Source organism: Notechis scutatus, chromosome 5 (genome assembly GCF_049901735.1).
Source record: "Notechis scutatus isolate UNSWTSFEM ecotype Mainland chromosome 5, rNotScu1.2, whole genome shotgun sequence".
NCBI lineage: Eukaryota > Metazoa > Chordata > Lepidosauria > Squamata > Elapidae > Notechis > Notechis scutatus.
In genome coordinates, this window is record NC_142013.1 from 38,579,569 (window position 1) to 38,597,476 (window position 17,908).

At 36.0% G+C, this 17,908-nt stretch overlaps 2 protein-coding genes across 11 annotated transcripts in view; one reads left to right on the plus strand and one right to left on the minus strand.

Moving 5' to 3' along the window:
* CRYBG3 (crystallin beta-gamma domain containing 3) overlaps window positions 1–2,082 on the plus strand; it is a 73,341-nt gene extending 71,259 nt beyond the window's left edge. For all 3 annotated transcript variants that reach the window (XR_015749803.1, XR_015749802.1, XM_026664025.2), the window contains one exon: window positions 498–2,082. Coding sequence is in view for 1 of the 3 variants with exons in the window: in XM_026664025.2 (XP_026519810.2) it covers window positions 498–586 (89 nt within the window). In the remaining 2 variants the exon portion in view is untranslated. The remainder of the gene's footprint in view (window positions 1–497) is intronic.
* Window positions 2,083–3,634: 1,552 nt separating this feature from the next.
* Window positions 3,635–15,451, minus strand: RIOX2 (ribosomal oxygenase 2). 8 transcript variants are annotated; one of them, XM_087966608.1, is made up of 11 exons: window positions 15,306–15,451; window positions 13,714–13,848; window positions 12,159–12,591; window positions 10,433–10,552; window positions 9,975–10,103; window positions 9,515–9,618; window positions 8,264–8,366; window positions 7,295–7,460; window positions 6,844–6,932; window positions 6,340–6,444; window positions 3,635–4,267 (listed from the first exon to the last, which is right to left on the minus strand). In XM_087966608.1, the coding sequence occupies exons 3-11, from the start codon at window positions 12,585–12,587 to the stop codon at window positions 4,106–4,108; spliced, it is 1,407 nt and encodes a 468-aa protein (XP_087822734.1). In that variant the 5' UTR covers window positions 12,588–12,591; window positions 13,714–13,848; window positions 15,306–15,451; the 3' UTR covers window positions 3,635–4,105. The 8 variants fall into 8 exon arrangements, with proteins under 8 accessions (XP_087822734.1, XP_087822737.1, XP_087822735.1 ...); XM_087966611.1 differs by having other exon boundaries at window positions 3,635–4,264; window positions 15,306–15,423; XM_087966609.1 differs by lacking the exon at window positions 15,306–15,451 and adding an exon at window positions 14,947–15,289.
* Between the last annotated feature and the right edge of the window lie 2,457 nt (window positions 15,452–17,908).

Here is a 17,908-nt window from a genome sequence, read left to right on the forward strand (position 1 = left end):
ATTATTCCTGGATAGTATAGTTTTCAAAAATGACCATTTTCTTTGTTTACGGGGTAATATTATAGACTGAATCGTAAGTGGTTTTTAATTCATTTTGCAGGTAATCCATTTCAATATTCAGCTCTAAATTTACCTCTGAATACAAAGTACTTTAGGATTGAAATTGGCCAATGCTATATCATCTTAATCCATCCAAATATATTGCAATTTTAAGGTTCTTGCATTCATAAAGGAAACTTTATATCAAATACTTGTCAGAGGAAAGCTATTTAATGCAGTTTAGAAAAGTAGGGAAACGTATGATGCAAAAACAAAAACAATGTCATTCAAATCCTGAAATTCTGTTATGGTTAATTGATTCCTCTTGCCTACCCTCCTGTTTCTTAGGTAAGATTTTTTTTTTTTTCATTACAGCTGAAAAGTGATCCTAAAGTGGTAATTTTGTAACATTTTTAAAGGACAAAATAAGTAACTTATTTCTCAAACTTTTCTTATAGGAGGAGATTACTATGACAAAAACCACATTATTGTAAATCAACTTAACATCAATGAACTTACACAGAAATGGGACTTTGAAATATTATGAATGGATGTTCTCAAGATAAACAAATTTGAAAATATGTATTGTCTGAAAACACTTGAACTACTGCAAAGACGTAAGATCTGTCCAAGACTGCCAAAGAAAGAATAAAAAATAGCTTATTTCAGGTTAACCACTTAATTTTTTACTTTCAATAGTATTGTTATTCATAAAATATTGCAGGGTAATTTATGCCAAATATTCTTAACAAGTTTGGATTGTTGATAACCAAACTTAAAATGCAACTTTATACAACGTATGCCTTCACAGAACTGATGCATTGAAATATTAGACATTTATACTGTACTTTGATACCATGACTCTAAATTGATTAAGAGAATGGATGAAATTGTCAATCCAGATTGTATTCTAATGTAATGAATTCTGCATAATTCTAATTAAAAGTTACAAGCATGTTAGAAATAACAAAAGGTCAAAAAAAGTGGTCTGTATTTATTTATTTTTAAATAGCCAGAATTGGCTAGTGATGATGGGATTAACTCTTTGCCTAATGTTTTCCCACATTATGCCAAATTTCTTGGTGGATTCAAAATTCCAGTGCCGTAAGACAAGAAATTATAAAATACCTATTCCTCCTAGGACTGTTTCTTTGGAAAACTGATGAAGGCTCTACTGTTGCTTTCAAACAAACAAGTTGGGAAATAGATGTCTGATCTGATTGTCTCTGGCCTAATGGTTTCTTTTTGATACTGCTATTGCTTAAATTTAGCAATTTGAATTGGTAAATCTTGTCATTAACTTCATGAAAGACTGGAGGAAATTTACCATATTATTTACCTACAAACTAAGGAAACAAATACAACTATTATACAACTTATATCTATGCAGTTTTTTTTAAAAAAAATCTTCCTTTATGTGAGCTTCAAAATATCCATAGTGTCTGGTAAAAGAAACCTAGTCAAAGTGGGATTCAGATTAGGGTTTCTCTTTTTTCATCCTCAAATTTTCCACTATTCATCATTTCATTTTCAATAGTCCTGTTTTACACAATTTGAGTGTGATTTAATTTATTTTCTAGTATCAAAACCAAAAGTATTTCTTGTAGTTTTTAGTCCCAGTTCAAAATAAAATACTGGAATATCCAAATATTCACAGCTCTTCAAGCCCAACCAAAGGCAGTGGTTGCAACTTATATTGATTTTCATAACAGAACATCCCTGGGTCTCTACTTCTTGACCAGATGTTTTGCCACAGGATCTACCAATAAAAGCAGTTGTCAAGTTCCAGACCCTAAGGTAAATCTTGGTGTGTATGGAGCCAAGGAAAGTATGGGGTACAATGCTGCTCAGATGTGTGAGCTACAACCCTGTAGCATTTTATATTGTAAAATAAATCATTTATTTACCTCTTGAATTTATTTTATGTAACCAAGGTATTGATATTTTAATCTAAAACACTTATTTAATAGATGGATTTGTATGTATACTAAAACAAACGATATATTTGATAACACACCTTTTAAATAAATTGTTCTTTCCAGCTCGTTATCCTTACTCCATTTCTGATAAGATAATCTGATTCATCAATGTTGTAGCTACAGCTCCAATCTTATGTCTGCTTTCTTGAAACTCATATTACTACATAAATCTGTAATCCTAAACATAATTCTAACAAAGTAAGACTGGATAAATACATTGCCAATTATTTCTGAGGAAATAGCTGCAAAGATTATACTCTTACCAAATCCCTATGTAGATTATGAAAGCAAACTGTATGTAATTAGCTTTTTTCTGGGTATGCTGAATTTTATTTATTTTTTTATTTTTGTCAATTGCTTACAAAATAACATAGTTATGAATACATGGATACATATAAGAAAAATAAAAGAAACAAAAGGACAGGGACGGTATGCTTAGTTAGAGGGTTGGTGTGCTTATGCATGCCCGCTACAGACCTCTTAGGAAAGGGGTGAGGTCAATAGTAGACAGTCTAAGGTTAAAGTTTTTGGGGTTTGGGGAAGAAACCAGAGTCAGGTAGAGTATTCGAGAAATTGACCATTTGTTGCTGAAGTCGTATTTCCTGCAATCAAGTTTGGTGTGGTTAACCTTGAGTTTGTATCTATTGTTTGCTCTTGTATTGTTATGGTTGAAGCTGAAGTATTCATTGACAGGTAGGACATTGCAATGTATGATTTTATATACTATACTTAGATCAGACCAAAGGAGGCATAGTTCTAGGTTTTCTAGGTCTAGAATTTCGAGTGGTGGCATAAGGTATTCTGCAACGAGTAGAGTGGAGAACTCTTCTTGTGAAATATTATAGGTTTAATTTAATGTCTTACAATGAAGTGGTATCTATTCAAGAGATTACCATAAAAATAGCTTTGAAAGAAGCCTACCATAGTGCATCTTTAAGATACAGTCTTGTCTATTTGGATTCTAGTGAATACAGGGGTAGTTTCAAAATGGCATTTTTTCTGTTGATTCTGGGGAACAGATAAGCAACAAGGAATAAGAATTATCATGCTTTTAAAAGGCATTTGGGAACTGTTACAGATTCATGCTCTATAAGGTTTTATGGAGTTTTATTTGCTGCTACTATACAGAGAATTTTCTCATTCTGTACTATGCTAAAGTGAAATAATCCTTTAAAAATAGCACAAAAGGAAGGTTTTTATAAAAGAGCATTTCCTTTTTTTAAAAAAAGAGATCACAATGCCGTTGATAAACTTTGCCTCCAAATGACTTCATATATGGGATCTATAAGTAATTATCAATGCCATAAATTGTACTATATTTTTCAAACCCAACTATCACTAAAATAACATGCATATTGAAGAAAAAAGGGAGAAAATATTGGTGGCTTGGAACTTAAGACTAAAATATATGTAGATTCAAAATTGCAGAGAGAATATTGTGAAAAGGCTTCTACCCAATGAAAAAGTAATCAAACACACTCCACCCATTTCCACATTGGTACCTGGGTAAAGAAGGAAAAGAAACTAAGAGACATAATTTTCACTCTCCTGCTCATGAGATAGCAACATGCTGCTTCTGATATTCATGGACACAAAACAGGATGTTACACAAATTGTAGAATTTTCTTCATTTGAGGAAATTTATTATACTGCAAGATGTTTATTAGAAATGTATTGGCTTCATTCAAAGAACACACCACTAGGCACAATATCAGATGACACTTTAAGGAAGCAAATTTAAATAGCACAAATAAACAACTTTCTGTATTAACTCATCACCGACCCCACCTATATTTAGCACATTCAGTGTGTTCTTACTTTGCACGTTAAGAAATCAGGCAGTCTCCTCATATTTCAGATTCAAATGCCTAAATTCATAACTATCAGGCATTTGGAAAAGAATCAGATGTTTCACAATCTTACTAAATGCCCAAGACTGTATGACAGCCTTTTATGAATAATTTCTATGTAATATGCTTTACCTGATTATCAAATCTTTGTTCAGTAAGGTGATTTACGTTCATAGTAGATTCCTCTACACAAATCCAAAATATATAAGGTTTCTTAACTGTAATAAGAACCTATCTTTAGATTACTTCAACAAGGCATTCAGTCCACAATGATATCACTAAGTTCTCTTTTTCTGCTTCTGAACCAAGATTAAGGTCATTAACACAAACAGTATCACAGCTCCATATTTGTTTCAGTGCATCCATGTGAGAGAGAGGAAATCGTAATCCATGTGCCTTCTTAAAGAAGAAAAATGCTTGTTAAAAATCAAGTAAAATTAAACAGTTACATATAAATTAATGTACAAAACAATACGTATTCTGGCCTTATAATAACTATACAAAATTGTGAGTATAACTAGTGTTTCAGTTGGCTAAGGCTCATGCTGATTATAATTATTGTAGGAACCCAAGTGTTATGTATCAAGATGTCACACAAGTAGAAGATAATTTTATGATACTTGTATTGTCCATAAGGAGCACATTAAACCACAATTTTCTAAATAACAGTTTGCAGACATTGAGATCACTAACTGCATTAAGCCATAAATCAAGCTACAAAGACTAGATCCATATGGTTTAGAATACAGTATGCAATCATAGGTCTAACATAATACTAGAAAACTATTTCAAATGAGGAGAAAATGTGCAATATACTTGCAAAATGATGATATAATAGCATGTTTATGAAAAATTGCTTTCCTGGAGTTTGGGTGTTTTTTTGGTTTTAACTAATTGAAGAGAAACTAAATTTCTTTCCCAACTGAAATTACTTACACACTAATAATCTTCCCAACTTTATTATTATGGTTTCATTTATTACGTTTGGTCCTTATGCCAAAGAAGGTATGGTGTTTTCCCATTTCAATTAAGAAAAAAAAATAGCATCCAAAGATGACTGACCAAGGCTTCTGAGAATTTCATTGGCAATCAGGAATGTGACAATAAAGTTTTCCAAACTTTACACAAAACAAAACAATTTGTAAACCAACCAGCACACTGTATGTATGTATGTATGTATGTGTGTGTGTGTATATATATATATATATATATATATATATATATATATATATATATATATATATATATATATATATATATATATATATGGAAGATGGCTTGATGTTTTTATGTTTTGTTTGTCTATGTTCGTCTTAAAAACCAATAAAAATTTTTTAAAAAAATAAAGTTTTCCAATCAAATGAAAACCGCTATAGTATGTAAGAATCAGCATATATTGATATATCAATATATGCTGATGTACATTGATGTATCCATGTATAAACAATACCATACCCCTAAATATTTGAGCCAAAATAAGTTATTTTCGTTCTCGTGCTCTAAAAAATAGGGAAGTCATGTTTCATATCCCATCAATTAACAGGACATCTTGTGTGCTTTTTTTGTGTCGTGGCACACACCCTCTGGAACTTCCTGATATTAGATTGGTCCCAAGTTTGCTGGCCTTCCAAAAGTATTTAAAGTTTGGTTGTTTGACTAGGCACAGGAGGCAGGACTTTAATGAGGCCAGGGTGATTTATCACCACTTTGTAGTATCTATCCTTGGCACCCATCTCTTTATAGTTATTTTTATTTTTTCAATTATATATTTTCTTTGTCTTCCAAAGTCACTCTGGCAAAAGGGGTGGCCATATAAATCAAAATATATAAACAAAAGTTTTCTTCCTGAGAACGTGTATTCACATGTAACTTAAAAGTGCATCTATGGATTACATTTATCTACAAAAATTATGAAGAGGAATCCAAGCAATTTCAAAAAAGAAGGAAAACGAACGATATATGTAAAAAGACACATGTACAGTTAGTTCTCGACTTGCAACCTTGCCAGCCATCTACTGACAAGCAGAGTCAATGGGGGAAGCTGCATTCATTTGACAACTGCATTCACTTAACTAATGTAATGATTTACTTAACAACCATGGAAGAAAAGCTCATAAAATTGGGCATGATTCACTTAATAAGCATCTTGTTTAGCAACAAAAATTCTGGTCTCAATTGTGGTTATAAATCGAGGACTACCTGTACTCCTGACAACTGCAGAGAAGAAAATATAGACATAATGCCCAGTGGTGGGATTCAAATAATTTAACAACCGGTTCTCTGCCCTAATGATTTCTTCCAACAACTAGTTCACCAAATTGCTCAGAAAGTTAACCAGGTCTCCCGAACTGGTGTGAACTGGCTGAATCCCACCACTGATAATGCCATTTGAGAAGATATATTTAGGATTTAAAAATAATAAAATATGGACTGTAGCACTATAAGATCTGATAAACAGAAATAAAACCAACCTCTGTTATTTCTTCCTCGTTCATATTCTCATCCCCCATCATATGGATCTGCCTTTTATTCTTTAAGCAGTGATAAACAAAAACCATTTCTCTGACTGAATCATTCTGAAAAACCATAAGAAATATGTTTTTATACATTAGCTTGCTAGTGCACAATGTAAACCCATTTTTATACAACCATTCCTTTTCTTCATGGCTGGGTGAATAACTTTCATTTATTATTTGTAGTGATACTTAAATTATGCTCAGTATTTCTTTTTTACAAATTTAATGAGATTTCTGACCTCAGCTCATATTTCAAGTTTATAGTGCATAGCCTTTTAACCTTCTTAAATACTAACGGTTTCTATTTATGGAACAGAGCAACAGTATTACTATAATACAATTATACATCTCAATTAGATGATCTTGGACACAACTATGCACGCTAAGAATAGCATGCTGACCATAGAGATGGCCTCATGGAAAAACACATTTCTGTGAGCCTTCTTCCTCTGTACTCACCGGAAGATCTTGTTCTAATTCTGTTGTAATTATTGTGTAGTCTTTAAACCTTAACCTGATTGTGCTGTCTACTTTTGGTGGTGCTCCATCTAAAAAAGAAACATCCAAGAGAAACGCTATTAGGAAACATTAACTTCTTGTCACACTCAAAACTAAGAAAAGCAGCTGCAGCTACTCCAAAGACTAATAATGGCTTCTTCAGGTGTCTGCCTGGATGAGTAGTGCACACTCAAAAGGCTGCTAATGAAATCTTCCACAAATCTCCTTAATAAATATAAATAGAAACATGGATTTTTTTTTAATGTAGTAATTGTGTTGTCTCTTCTTTAAGTATGAATTTTTGCAAGCTACTTCCATGTGGTTAGTTTTTAAATATTTTGTAATTATGATTACAATAAAAGTTGTCCCCTTATTTTTTGCAAAATATATCCATAGAGAATTTAAACGTCACCTGGAGTGAGAAAATCCAAACTAGTTCCAATAAATGGAGGTAATCTGCTTGTAATAAAATCTTTTTTCATATAGGATGATCTCAGTTTCCCCCCTTTTTCCAAATGGCCTTCAAGGCGTTTCAGGAAGCCACTTAACTGCCTGGATGAATCAGATAAATCCATTTTCTAAACAAAAAGACAAGAATAACTTGCTAACAATCTGAAATGAGAACTTAATTACTGTGGGCTTGGTGACCCTGTCGTAGATCTTAAAAAAAAGGTGGGGCGGGCCCGGTGGCGGACCCCGCGCGGAGGGAGGCAAAAGGTGCCTTCCCTTCCGCGCGGGACTGGGCCCGCCGGTAGGCCCGCCAGGGGCCTCCGAGAGGGGAGAGGGACCCGCCCCCGGTCCACTCTTTGGGTGGAACAATAAACCTTCGATGTGAGCGCCATTTTTTTTTGAATTTACCGTAGCGCGCTTTCCCCCTCGAGCTGTTTTCCCGTTTTGTAAAATAGGGCCCCTATTGTGGCTGACTTCAGAAACCATTCACATAAAGCAGACTTGTGAATGCTTTATATTAGTAACTGTTGTAGAACAAGAAAGAGTCAGTTACACACATCCAGGATTACAGTATTTTTTAAAAAAATGAAAATGTACATTTCAGATTCAGTTTTAGATTATTTATTTTTAAATTTTACAGTTTTGTAAGAAATATATAATTGTTCTATGATCTTACCCATAGGCTGACAAAGCAGCATGAAAAATATTACATTATAAATATGGAGAACTCATTAACATACTGTTTTCACATAAAGGTATTTAAAATAAAAACATTTGTAAGATCTTTTCCTAAGGGTCACAGTTCCTGCAACAGCATCATGGAACTCTTAGTCGTGATTAAAAGGAATTACTTTACAATTAACACTGGCTATAAAATTTGTTCCTGGAAGCAGACAAATAAATTATTTTTCCTTTAGCCTCGTAGCTTTACCATTAATAATTGCCTTGGAATGTTCTTTCGAAACTCAGCATCTTCTTTTGCTATATCTAAAAGAAGTCCAGGAACCGTGTCCAGTAAGTAATCTCTCCAAGAGCTGGCATGCACAAAACAAATTAAAGTTATTAAGAACAAATAAGATATTAACAATCTATAGAAATGTTTCTTATTGAGGGTAAAATGTACATAAACAGGCAAAAATAGCAAAGCTCAGAACCTCATACCATACATTCAGATTTTCAGAGAAGCCCCACTGGCATCAGTGAGGATTCAGTTTTACCAGGGTGCTTGGACTGTATCAGATAGCATGTTTTGGAGAAGGGATGATACTGAATCTGTGGCTCACAGCGCTGTCCGAGATCCACCTCTACCTTGTACTCAAGGTCTTGAGCACCTTCATGTCTTTTAGAATCCTGGTTTTAGTTTTCCACGAAATGAGTGCTTTGTGCATGTTCAATGCCTCTCCGCAACTATTTTATGACACCTTTCATGGCAGTTTCTCAAATGCAAAGTATTGTAAGTGATTCTAAAATGTTAAAACATCCGCATGATTTCTTAAAAACTTAGTTTGGTCTCCTTCCCTAAGAGGAAGGCTGCAGATCTTTCTATTAATTGCAATTTCAAAGAGACCTTTAACGGGACCTCAAAGAAAAAAAATGGTAAAGTGCTGAAATTCCAGGAAAAATTAATTTTCCAACGTACATAAGAGCCTACAGAATATTTTATGAAAGTTATTATGCAGATCTCACAGTAACTGAACATGAAAAGTAAGGAAAGACCCAAGAAAAAAACAGAGGTGATATATGTCTTAAGAGTTCTTGCCTATATTATATGTTTGATGTCTCCCCATAGATTTTCAGAAATATTCAATCTGAGAGACTATGAAATCCATTTCAAAAGTTACTTCATCAATAATTTGGAGGTATTTTTCAGGCTGTAATCTTACTGAAACATCCAATCAGTTTTCAGCTTCTATTTCTTCACTGACCATGGGACACTAGCTTCTAGCATACATTGATGCTCAGTTGATTCCTTCTTCCTGCCACCCGAATGGTATTTCCTGTGCTGCTGGGTATAGACAAACCTAAACACAATACAGCAATCTCTGCACATAACAGCAAAACATACCAAATTTTGTTTTTAAAACTGTTCTGGTATGACTGAAGTATCAACGTGCCAACAACTGTCTATTTTCAGTAAAATCATCAACCAAATTATACTAGACATATAATACAAGATGCTTACTTGTTCTGATATGTGCTAATGGTAATATGAGTAGAATGAGATATCCCAAGAGGAGTGTCAGCTTGATGAATTGTTCCTCTTGGAAAATACAGCATGTCTCCTGGCTTGAAAGGAAATGCAAGCATGATAGTTATAATAGGAATTATAAGCGCTTTTGCTCAAGTTGCTATATTTGCCTACCTACTGTCAGTAACAAAACAGTGACACAGACTCTCATTTCATGCAGAGCTGCATTGGAATAAAAGCAGATATCAAATTCTACATCAGATATTTTCCTTTTACATGCTTTTTCAATTTATGTTTGAAATTAGGAAATCCTCTGAGCAGATGTGACAGGGAAAGGAAAAAGAACAGTAATGGGATATACTGTTACATGAGCACAAATGTATTCTGAAAACATTAAATTAAGTCTATCCTCTTTTTATGGCTTAAGAATAAAAAGAGGTTTTGCATATGCTACCTTTAACATGAAATCATGAGTTGGCGTTCCAATTCTCTCTTCAGGTTCAGCATTGTATTCTTGAGCTAGATGTACAGTTGGGCGGTAGAGTCGCCAGTGTTTCTCTCCTTCAAGTTGTAAGATAAACACCTGGGAGTGTCATGTCAATATGCATCAGAATACCTTATAGCAAACTGTACTTTTACCTATTCTTTCTAAAGAATACACATTTATGGCAGCCAAATTCCACATACACAGATGATTTTAACAGAGATAGCAAGAATTTTTCATTTAAAACAAAATGTGTTTGTAGACATACGTTCAGCATCTATTATCAGTTTTTATCATGATTATCTAATTTATTACAACACAACTTCCATATTTTTCCGTTCATAGCATATGTGACAACTCTCCTCAAATTTCTGTTCTTGAAAATAGTTGTGAGCAGAAAATTTACAGGTAAATAAGGATTTATTTACCTCAACGTCATCATAGTGTGGAGGTAAGCCTTGGGATCCAGGAGGAGTGATGTAAACATTAGATCCAACCAATGAGCCAAAGTAACATTCCAATTTTTCTTGTATCCTCCAGAGCTCATCCTTATTTTAATACATAACAAATAACTTTAACTATGGAAAAGCAACTATTTTTGTCATACAAATCTGTATTGATATCAGTGTTGCATTCTACTATTCCAAATATGGTAAAGATCTACATAAGAGAAAAATTGTGTATTACTCAGGAAAAGGAAGCCTAAATAAAGCTCACTAATACCTGTATTAACTGAGACAAATCAATGTTCAAACAAGCAAAAATAATAAACTTTATCTTCTTTAGCAAACTTCTATGTAGGTCGTTTTCAGGACCTTGGCAGTACAAGTCTTCTAGCATTTAAATGTACCCTGCCAAGACTTGGTGAATCTAACTCCATTTGGGTAGAAAACAAGCGAGGAACAGCAACTGAGTGTTGTTACAAAAAGGAAAGTCCTAATATAATTATGTTATGTTATGTTAGGAGGAAGCCTAAGATCTGTGTATGACAACATTACTTGTGAAAAAAGATTAAGCAGCAAATTATTCCAACAAAATCAGATAATAGCTATAGAATACCTTTGGAATACTGTGGAAGGAAAAGTGTAATCATCTGGACACAATAGAGAGGATCACTCCACACTGTGTTACATGGTGGATCCCAAGGACTGAAATAATGATATCATAGCTACTTCAGCTCTACTAGAAACGAATTAAGGCTTTATATAGAGGCTATAATTTTGAACTTTTATTTAACCAGTCCTACAGCTCAAATAGGTTCTCATTCATAAAGTGTTGGTTTTACCTCTGCATTAGTATCTGAAAGTTACGAATTTCCTGCAAGACTGATACCCAGTGCACGCATGGTGTTGCAGCCTCCTTCCTCTAACCCCAAGTTGGTGCCAAGCGATGGTCCCCTTTCCTTGGTTTCCCTATATAATGAAGGATGCTAGGGCACCCTTCATGAAGCTTCCCTGCACTCACAAAACCCACAGCCACTTTCCCTCAGACTCCCTGTACTCACACCCACCTGCGGCTTCTTCCAACTTCCCTCAATCTTCCTGGGCTTACACTGGCCCACGGTCTCTTTCCCCTTTCCATGGTTCCTATGTTGTGCCTACCAGGGACTCTCCCATCACCCATGGCATGACCCATGATCCTTACCCAGGACTCCTGCTATTTAACAATCGATGTATCTTGGGGTTATGATGGCGACTAGGACTGCTAGGATTGTTGTCATTAAGTGATAAATTTATGTAATGTTGCACTTTAGAAATAGAAATCCGGGTTCCAGTTGACATCATAACCCAAGGATTACCTGTAATGTGAAATAATACCAGTAATCTCAGCAATACATATAAACAGTAACTATGTAGTCCAGTGTTACCTTGGGATAAGATGGCGGCCTATAAATTTTATAAATAAATATATTCACAACTAAAAAATACGAAACAGAAAAACTAAAAAATACAAAATAGAAAAAATACAAAATACAAGTCAAACTAATACTAAATAGAAAAATTAAGTAATCTGTGGGATTTTTTTCTTTCAGTTTAAAAACATTAACCTAAAGCAAAGAGTGGGCACACATCACATGATGGTTTTCTTCCTAAATTCATTAAATCAAGAAGCACAAAAGCAGACAGAAAATGCAAACAATTGTTCCTTATTTACCTTAAATCTCTGTGGCTGATGAAATTGTATTGTAGCCTTTTTCTGATCAAAATCTTTCTTCAGTTGTGCATAGTTTACTTTTCCATCTTTATTAAAAATAAGTTTTTTGCCATTCGTACATCTACATATATTGATGTCTTTTCCATAATACAAGCCTAGTTTGACTAGGTCTTTCAAGTCAGTTAACTGAAAGAGAGACTGATAATATGATGCCACGGATGAGTCATCTCTCTGAATCAACAGTGGCTTCTGTTCCCAATATTCTCTAAAAAATTCATCTTCTTTGATAGGAGCAATCAAACTCCCAAATAAGCTTTCTAGACTGTCATCTTTCCAAAGCAAAGGATTGACTGCTTCTGTTTTTGCTTGCTTGCTTGGCAAATCTGGTTCCTTCTCTATTCTAGCTCGTCTTCCTCCTTTCTTGGGCATGATGCTATACAAGAAACAAAGAAACAAACACCTGATTTTATACATATTTCAACAAAATACATCCAATAAGTACATTCGAATTCAATTTTTCATGTAGATAGGATGACACAACATGATGTATTGAAACCGGTGGATTTTATTTCTGTGCAGTTGCTTAGGATCAGGAAGCATAGGCGGCACTACTAGATTCAATTTCAAGCAGTTCAACTTTTTATTTTATTTTATACCTTGTTGCTCTTTTAAATTACCGAAGGGGCTTATAATGTTTAAACCCAAATCATAAAGTTTAGAACATGATATCAACATCTGTAAAAACTAGTTAGTCCCTCCAAGAAATCTTAAGTTTTATTCACACAGGATCACACCAATTCACTTACCAGAAATGTTGAAATTCTGAAAAACCCACAACGAATCTAAGCTTATGTCATCAAAGTTATTGACAGAGGTGATGATGGGTCACTGTATGAAACATACTTCTTTGTAATGATTCTCCACAGAGAAAAAAGCTTGCACAACAATGTATATTAATTTTTATTACCATCATTAACATTATTATACTGCTTCTACCATGAAAGGAAGTGTGTAAAAACATTTTTTTAAAATGCAGAAAATCTCACATAATACAATCACAGAGAACAGATGCTTTTGAGCATAAAAGTGTATAAAAGAAGAAACAGAGCAGTAACATAAAGCTTCAAAAATCCACTTGAGTAAAATTGTTTTGAGAGTCTTGAGAAAGTGCTAGGGACACCTCCCAACCCTTTAGCTAGCACAGCAAAGGCCTGCTTTTGTGCCCACAATTCCCTCATCTACCCAATGGATAGAACCTTCAATTGGCTCTCTTAAAATTATCTAATAGGGTCAGCAAAATCATTCTGGGAGAAATGGTCCTTAATGGAGCACAAAGCCATGTTATAAAGGGCTTTGTAAGTAATAACCAGTATTTTTCATTTGGCCTACAAGTCTACCTGTACAGAAACCAAAGAACTGGAATGTGTGTATACTTGCATGTACTAGTCCGTCCTTTTTAGGCTTCCTACAAGGCATCAGAGAAAACAGCAAACCTCTGCTGTTTAATCTCAGAACGATAGAAAAATACATCAACATAATTCTGTATTAACAGTACCTGAATTGGCAACCCTGGGGTATTAACTTTACATGGAACAATTTTTGATTGGAAGCAACCCAGAGTTAGTTGTAAGATGAGAGGCTATATAAATATTTTACGTAAATAAATGAATCGTTTTCCTCATTGCAAGGTCTAGAAAATAACAAAGAAATATAAACACTGTTATTGTTCATTATTTACAAGTTCCCTACATAAGTCAGTTTCAACCATCTTCTTTCAAATCCCTCTAAAAATATGTGACTCCCAACAGTTTCTAAAGCCCCAGTGTACAGGTCCTTATTAGTTGCATAATCATGGCACAGGCTGTATCCTTCCTTCTGGGCTTTTGCTGCCCTCTTTTCCAATCTGTTTATTTCATAGTACCATAGAAGATGCCATATGGAATGCAGAATAAGGACTCCAGATAGCTGGTGACAATCCTGAAGAGATCCAGCAGTAAAAACAGAAAACCAATTATGGTACTTGTATAGATCAGAAAATCAGCATCCCGCAAAAACTCACAGATGCAACAGAAACAGAGCAGAGTTTGGCAATTGGAATCGAATTCCAGTGTTGCTTTATGATGGTTCAAGAAGTGGCTACTGTTTTAATCCAGTAGTAAAGAAAGACAGGCTCACTGCAGCTATATCCAATCCACATAAGACTAGGTGCTGTTTTCTTTAATACTGAAATCGATCTAGTCTTTTTGAAAATGGAGCAAGTTTATGCATCGGAAAAGAAAGTAGTACACACACACACACACACACACCACCACTACCTATGGCTTTCCACTTTTTTCCCCTTGCTTGTTGATCATCTTGCCTGACCTACATGCTATTTTGAAATAGTATCAGAACTTTTTTTTCCCTTATCCCTATAAAGAGGAGTAGCCGTGGGGTGTGTGTGTGTGTACTTTCTTTTCTGATGCAGGAACTTGTAGCATGTTCAATCAAGACAGCATGCTGGTCACAAACTCATGGAGAAGAGACTGGAGTTGAGTGTTAACTAAAACAGCACCTAGGCTTATCCTTCACAGCACTGGACTGCTTTTAATGGAAATCCAAGTTAATCCTTATTAACAGTGTACACCCCAAAAGATGCGGGTAGGTGGATACTATAGGCTCCATTACCCCCAAGATCTGCAAAGGGCCAAGCCCCCAAAACAGACTTCATTTTACACAGGTCCCTTTCGTTCCACTTCCTCCGAATCAAAAGGTATATTTCCTTCCTACAATCTGTCCCGACGTTTACCAGGAAGAACAGATTTTCACGCCAGTTCCCGTCCCCAATTTGGATTGCAAGCTTCGTAGCTTCCCAACTCCCTCTGAATCACGCGCGTTCCGGGAAGAAAAGGTCCCACCATGCCCGTTTCAAGAGCAAAGCTTAAACCGGCAAAGAAGAGCGGAAAAGGCCCTTTGTAGAAAATATCCGATAACATGGTCTGGCAGCATTCGCCGGGGGAAAGGCAGGCAAGAAGGGACCGGACTCCCCCACAAGCGGGAATGGACAAAGAAGCGCCAGACTCTCTTTCGGAAAGCGGGCAAAAATAGCAGCACCCGCTTCTGGTCCCTTCGCCCGCGCTTCGTACCGACCTGATCTGACCTACTTACAATTCAGCTCTGGAGGGGCGCCGGCAAAACCACGTGGGCTGCAGGGCGAGCAAAGGCCCCTGCTCGGAAGGAGGAGAAGGAGAAGGAGAAGGCGTAGACGCGCCAGCCTCCCTTATTGAACCGGACTTGTTGCTTTTGCCCGCCTATCAAATAGACCAGGCGGGGCAATAGCTTTCCTGACAAACGACGCGAGCGCCGCCTTCGCGGTTTTCTGAGGCCTTGAGAGCCGAGTCGCGTTCAGAAGTGCACCGGCTTGAGTGTGTTGTTGTCTTACGCACGCCCTCATTGGCTTAGAAAACCTGCACCGGTGGGATTTCTGCTTTTTAAACCCTTTTAAATATAGACCGGTCCTTCGCTTGTTCCGGCCTTGGTCAGTATTGGATGGAACCACCGGCTTGCCGGTAGTCGAAAAATGTTCGGGGGGAAAAACAATGGCAATTCTTTTTTTCGTGGTTGGCTGGGGGAAAAAAAGATGCTCTCTTCAAAAAGACACAGTAGTCCTCGACTTACAACAGTTCACTTACAGCAGCACTGAAACAAGTGACTTATGACTGTTTTTCACACTTAGGACCATTGCAGCATCCTGTGGTCAAAATTCAGATGCTTTGGTAACTGATTCATATTTATGATGATCGCAGGGCCCCGCAGCCATGTGATCACCTTTTGTGACCTTCTGACAAGCAAAGACAATGGGGAAAGCAGATTCACTTAATGTTGTTACTAAATCAGGGCAGCCATTAAGTCAGTTCAATTTCAATTCAGGTTTATCCATAATTCTAGTCTAATACTAAATGTGCCAATTAAGAAACTCTTCCTCTTCAAACACTACATAATACTCTTGATTAAAATTTAACTGTTTTATTTGGTGTGCTGTATAAATCCAGCTACTGTGGTTAGTTTATGATTCAGGGTTTTGCAGAAGTGCACTTGATTTGGCTAATTCCAGCAAATCATGGTTTAATTAACTGAGATAGCATATTTTATGGATAAAGCCACAATCATTGTGCTGTTGTGGTTTGTTCTGTGGTAGATGCGTAAATATGTAGAGTAGCATTCACTTTTCAACACGAGGGCTAAGGCAATCTGGAAAACATCAAAACCACATTAATACTGTACTACCCACAACTTCCACTGTTTGTCAGCAGTTTCAAAGCAAACAAGTATTCAAACCAACAAGTATGATTTGAGAAAATGATAATGGGGATTAAACCAAATCCTTTCCTTTCTCCTAAGGATAAAAGCTGTCATTTTAAAACAAATGCAAATGTTGAGAATCAAAAGACAAAGTAGCTCATTATATCTTCCTAACGACCTCAGAATTAAATGACTAAAATACTTAGGGATCTGGAAAAAAAAACATTCAGAAGCATTTGGGACAAAGAGAAATCTGTTTCAAGAAAACAGTTAACTTTGAAAGGATAGATTTATTTATTTTTTTGCATAAGATTGAGTATTTCTACTTGTCTTCATGTGTTTAGTCTAATTTGATATCTTTGGTAATTATGTTCTCAGGACAAGGTGAGTACTTGCATGCAAAGTTCCCTTTAAATTAGAAATAGAATAGCATCATTTTATTGTGTACTCAGGACCAGTGGTGGGATTTAGCCAGTTCGCACCAGTTCGGGAGAACCGGTTGTTAACTTCCTGAGCAGTTTGGTGAACTGGTTGTTGGAAGATATCATTAGGGCAGAGAACCGATTGTTAAATTATTTGAATCCTACCACTGCTCAGGACCTTATATTTTCCTTTTTTTTTTTTTTAAAGTGAGATTACGTTTCTAAGATGTGTACAACTCTGTATTTTAATATATTGCCACTGAGTTTTTCTGGTGCCTATTAAAGCAGAAAAAAAAATCCTTTAATAACCTACTTTTTTTAAAAAATGATGTTGTTTATCTCTTGTGAGATTAGTGAGCCTTCCCAAAAGGGAAGGGGGAAAGAATGATATCTGTAGCCTTAAGTTACACAAAATGTAAAAGCCCTATCTCACATATCAGAGTTTGAAGGAGGGTGCCAGATGAAATCCATCCTAGAAAAAACATGGTGGCTAAAGAACTACTAAGTGTAGCCATACCATGATATAGAGACCTGTAGGGCCTTTATGCTAGTGTTAACCTGGTTAAGCTAGCTTTAACTTGAAAAAAAATTGAGAGGATTTTTTTCCCTTTCTGTCATTAGCTATAATAACTCCAGCGTTATGTCATAATGCAGGCTAGCTTTAGTAAGGAAAAGAAAACCAAGATATTTGCCAGTGTTATTTTTCACTCAGAAAAAGATGGTTGCTTATGGTGCTGATTTTGCCACAAGGTCCAGCAACAGAGCAGCCTGTCCTCCTTCCCCACCCAGACCGCCTGAGCTCTGGGGATCTTTGAAAGGTAAGTGAATGATTAGTGACAGGCGATGGGGAGGAGGCCCACGGGGAGGAGGCCCACGTGGCTGTGAAGACTCCAGGGGACAAGAATGGGAGCATGGAGTATTTCAGGAGGTGGGAGGAGGCCTTGGGAGGCCCGAGGCAGGTAGCCTTGTGCCTGCACTAGGTCCCCAGAGTCTCCCTCATCATTGAGGCACCGCCATGCTCCACTTAATGACCCAGGACACACAAGA

Excerpts from the sequence above, each read along its gene's own strand:
- RIOX2 (XM_087966608.1), bottom strand. The coding sequence starts at position 12,587 with ATGCCCAAGAAAGGAGGAAGACGAGCTAGAATAGAGAAGGAACCAGAT. Across the intron at positions 10,553-12,158 it reads ATCAGCCACAGAGATTTAAG|GATGAGCTCTGGAGGATACA; the intron begins GTAAATAAGGAA and ends TATTAAAATAAG. Across the intron at positions 6,445-6,843 it reads AATTAGAACAAGATCTTCCG|AATGATTCAGTCAGAGAAAT; the intron begins GTGAGTACAGAG and ends ATGGTTTTTCAG.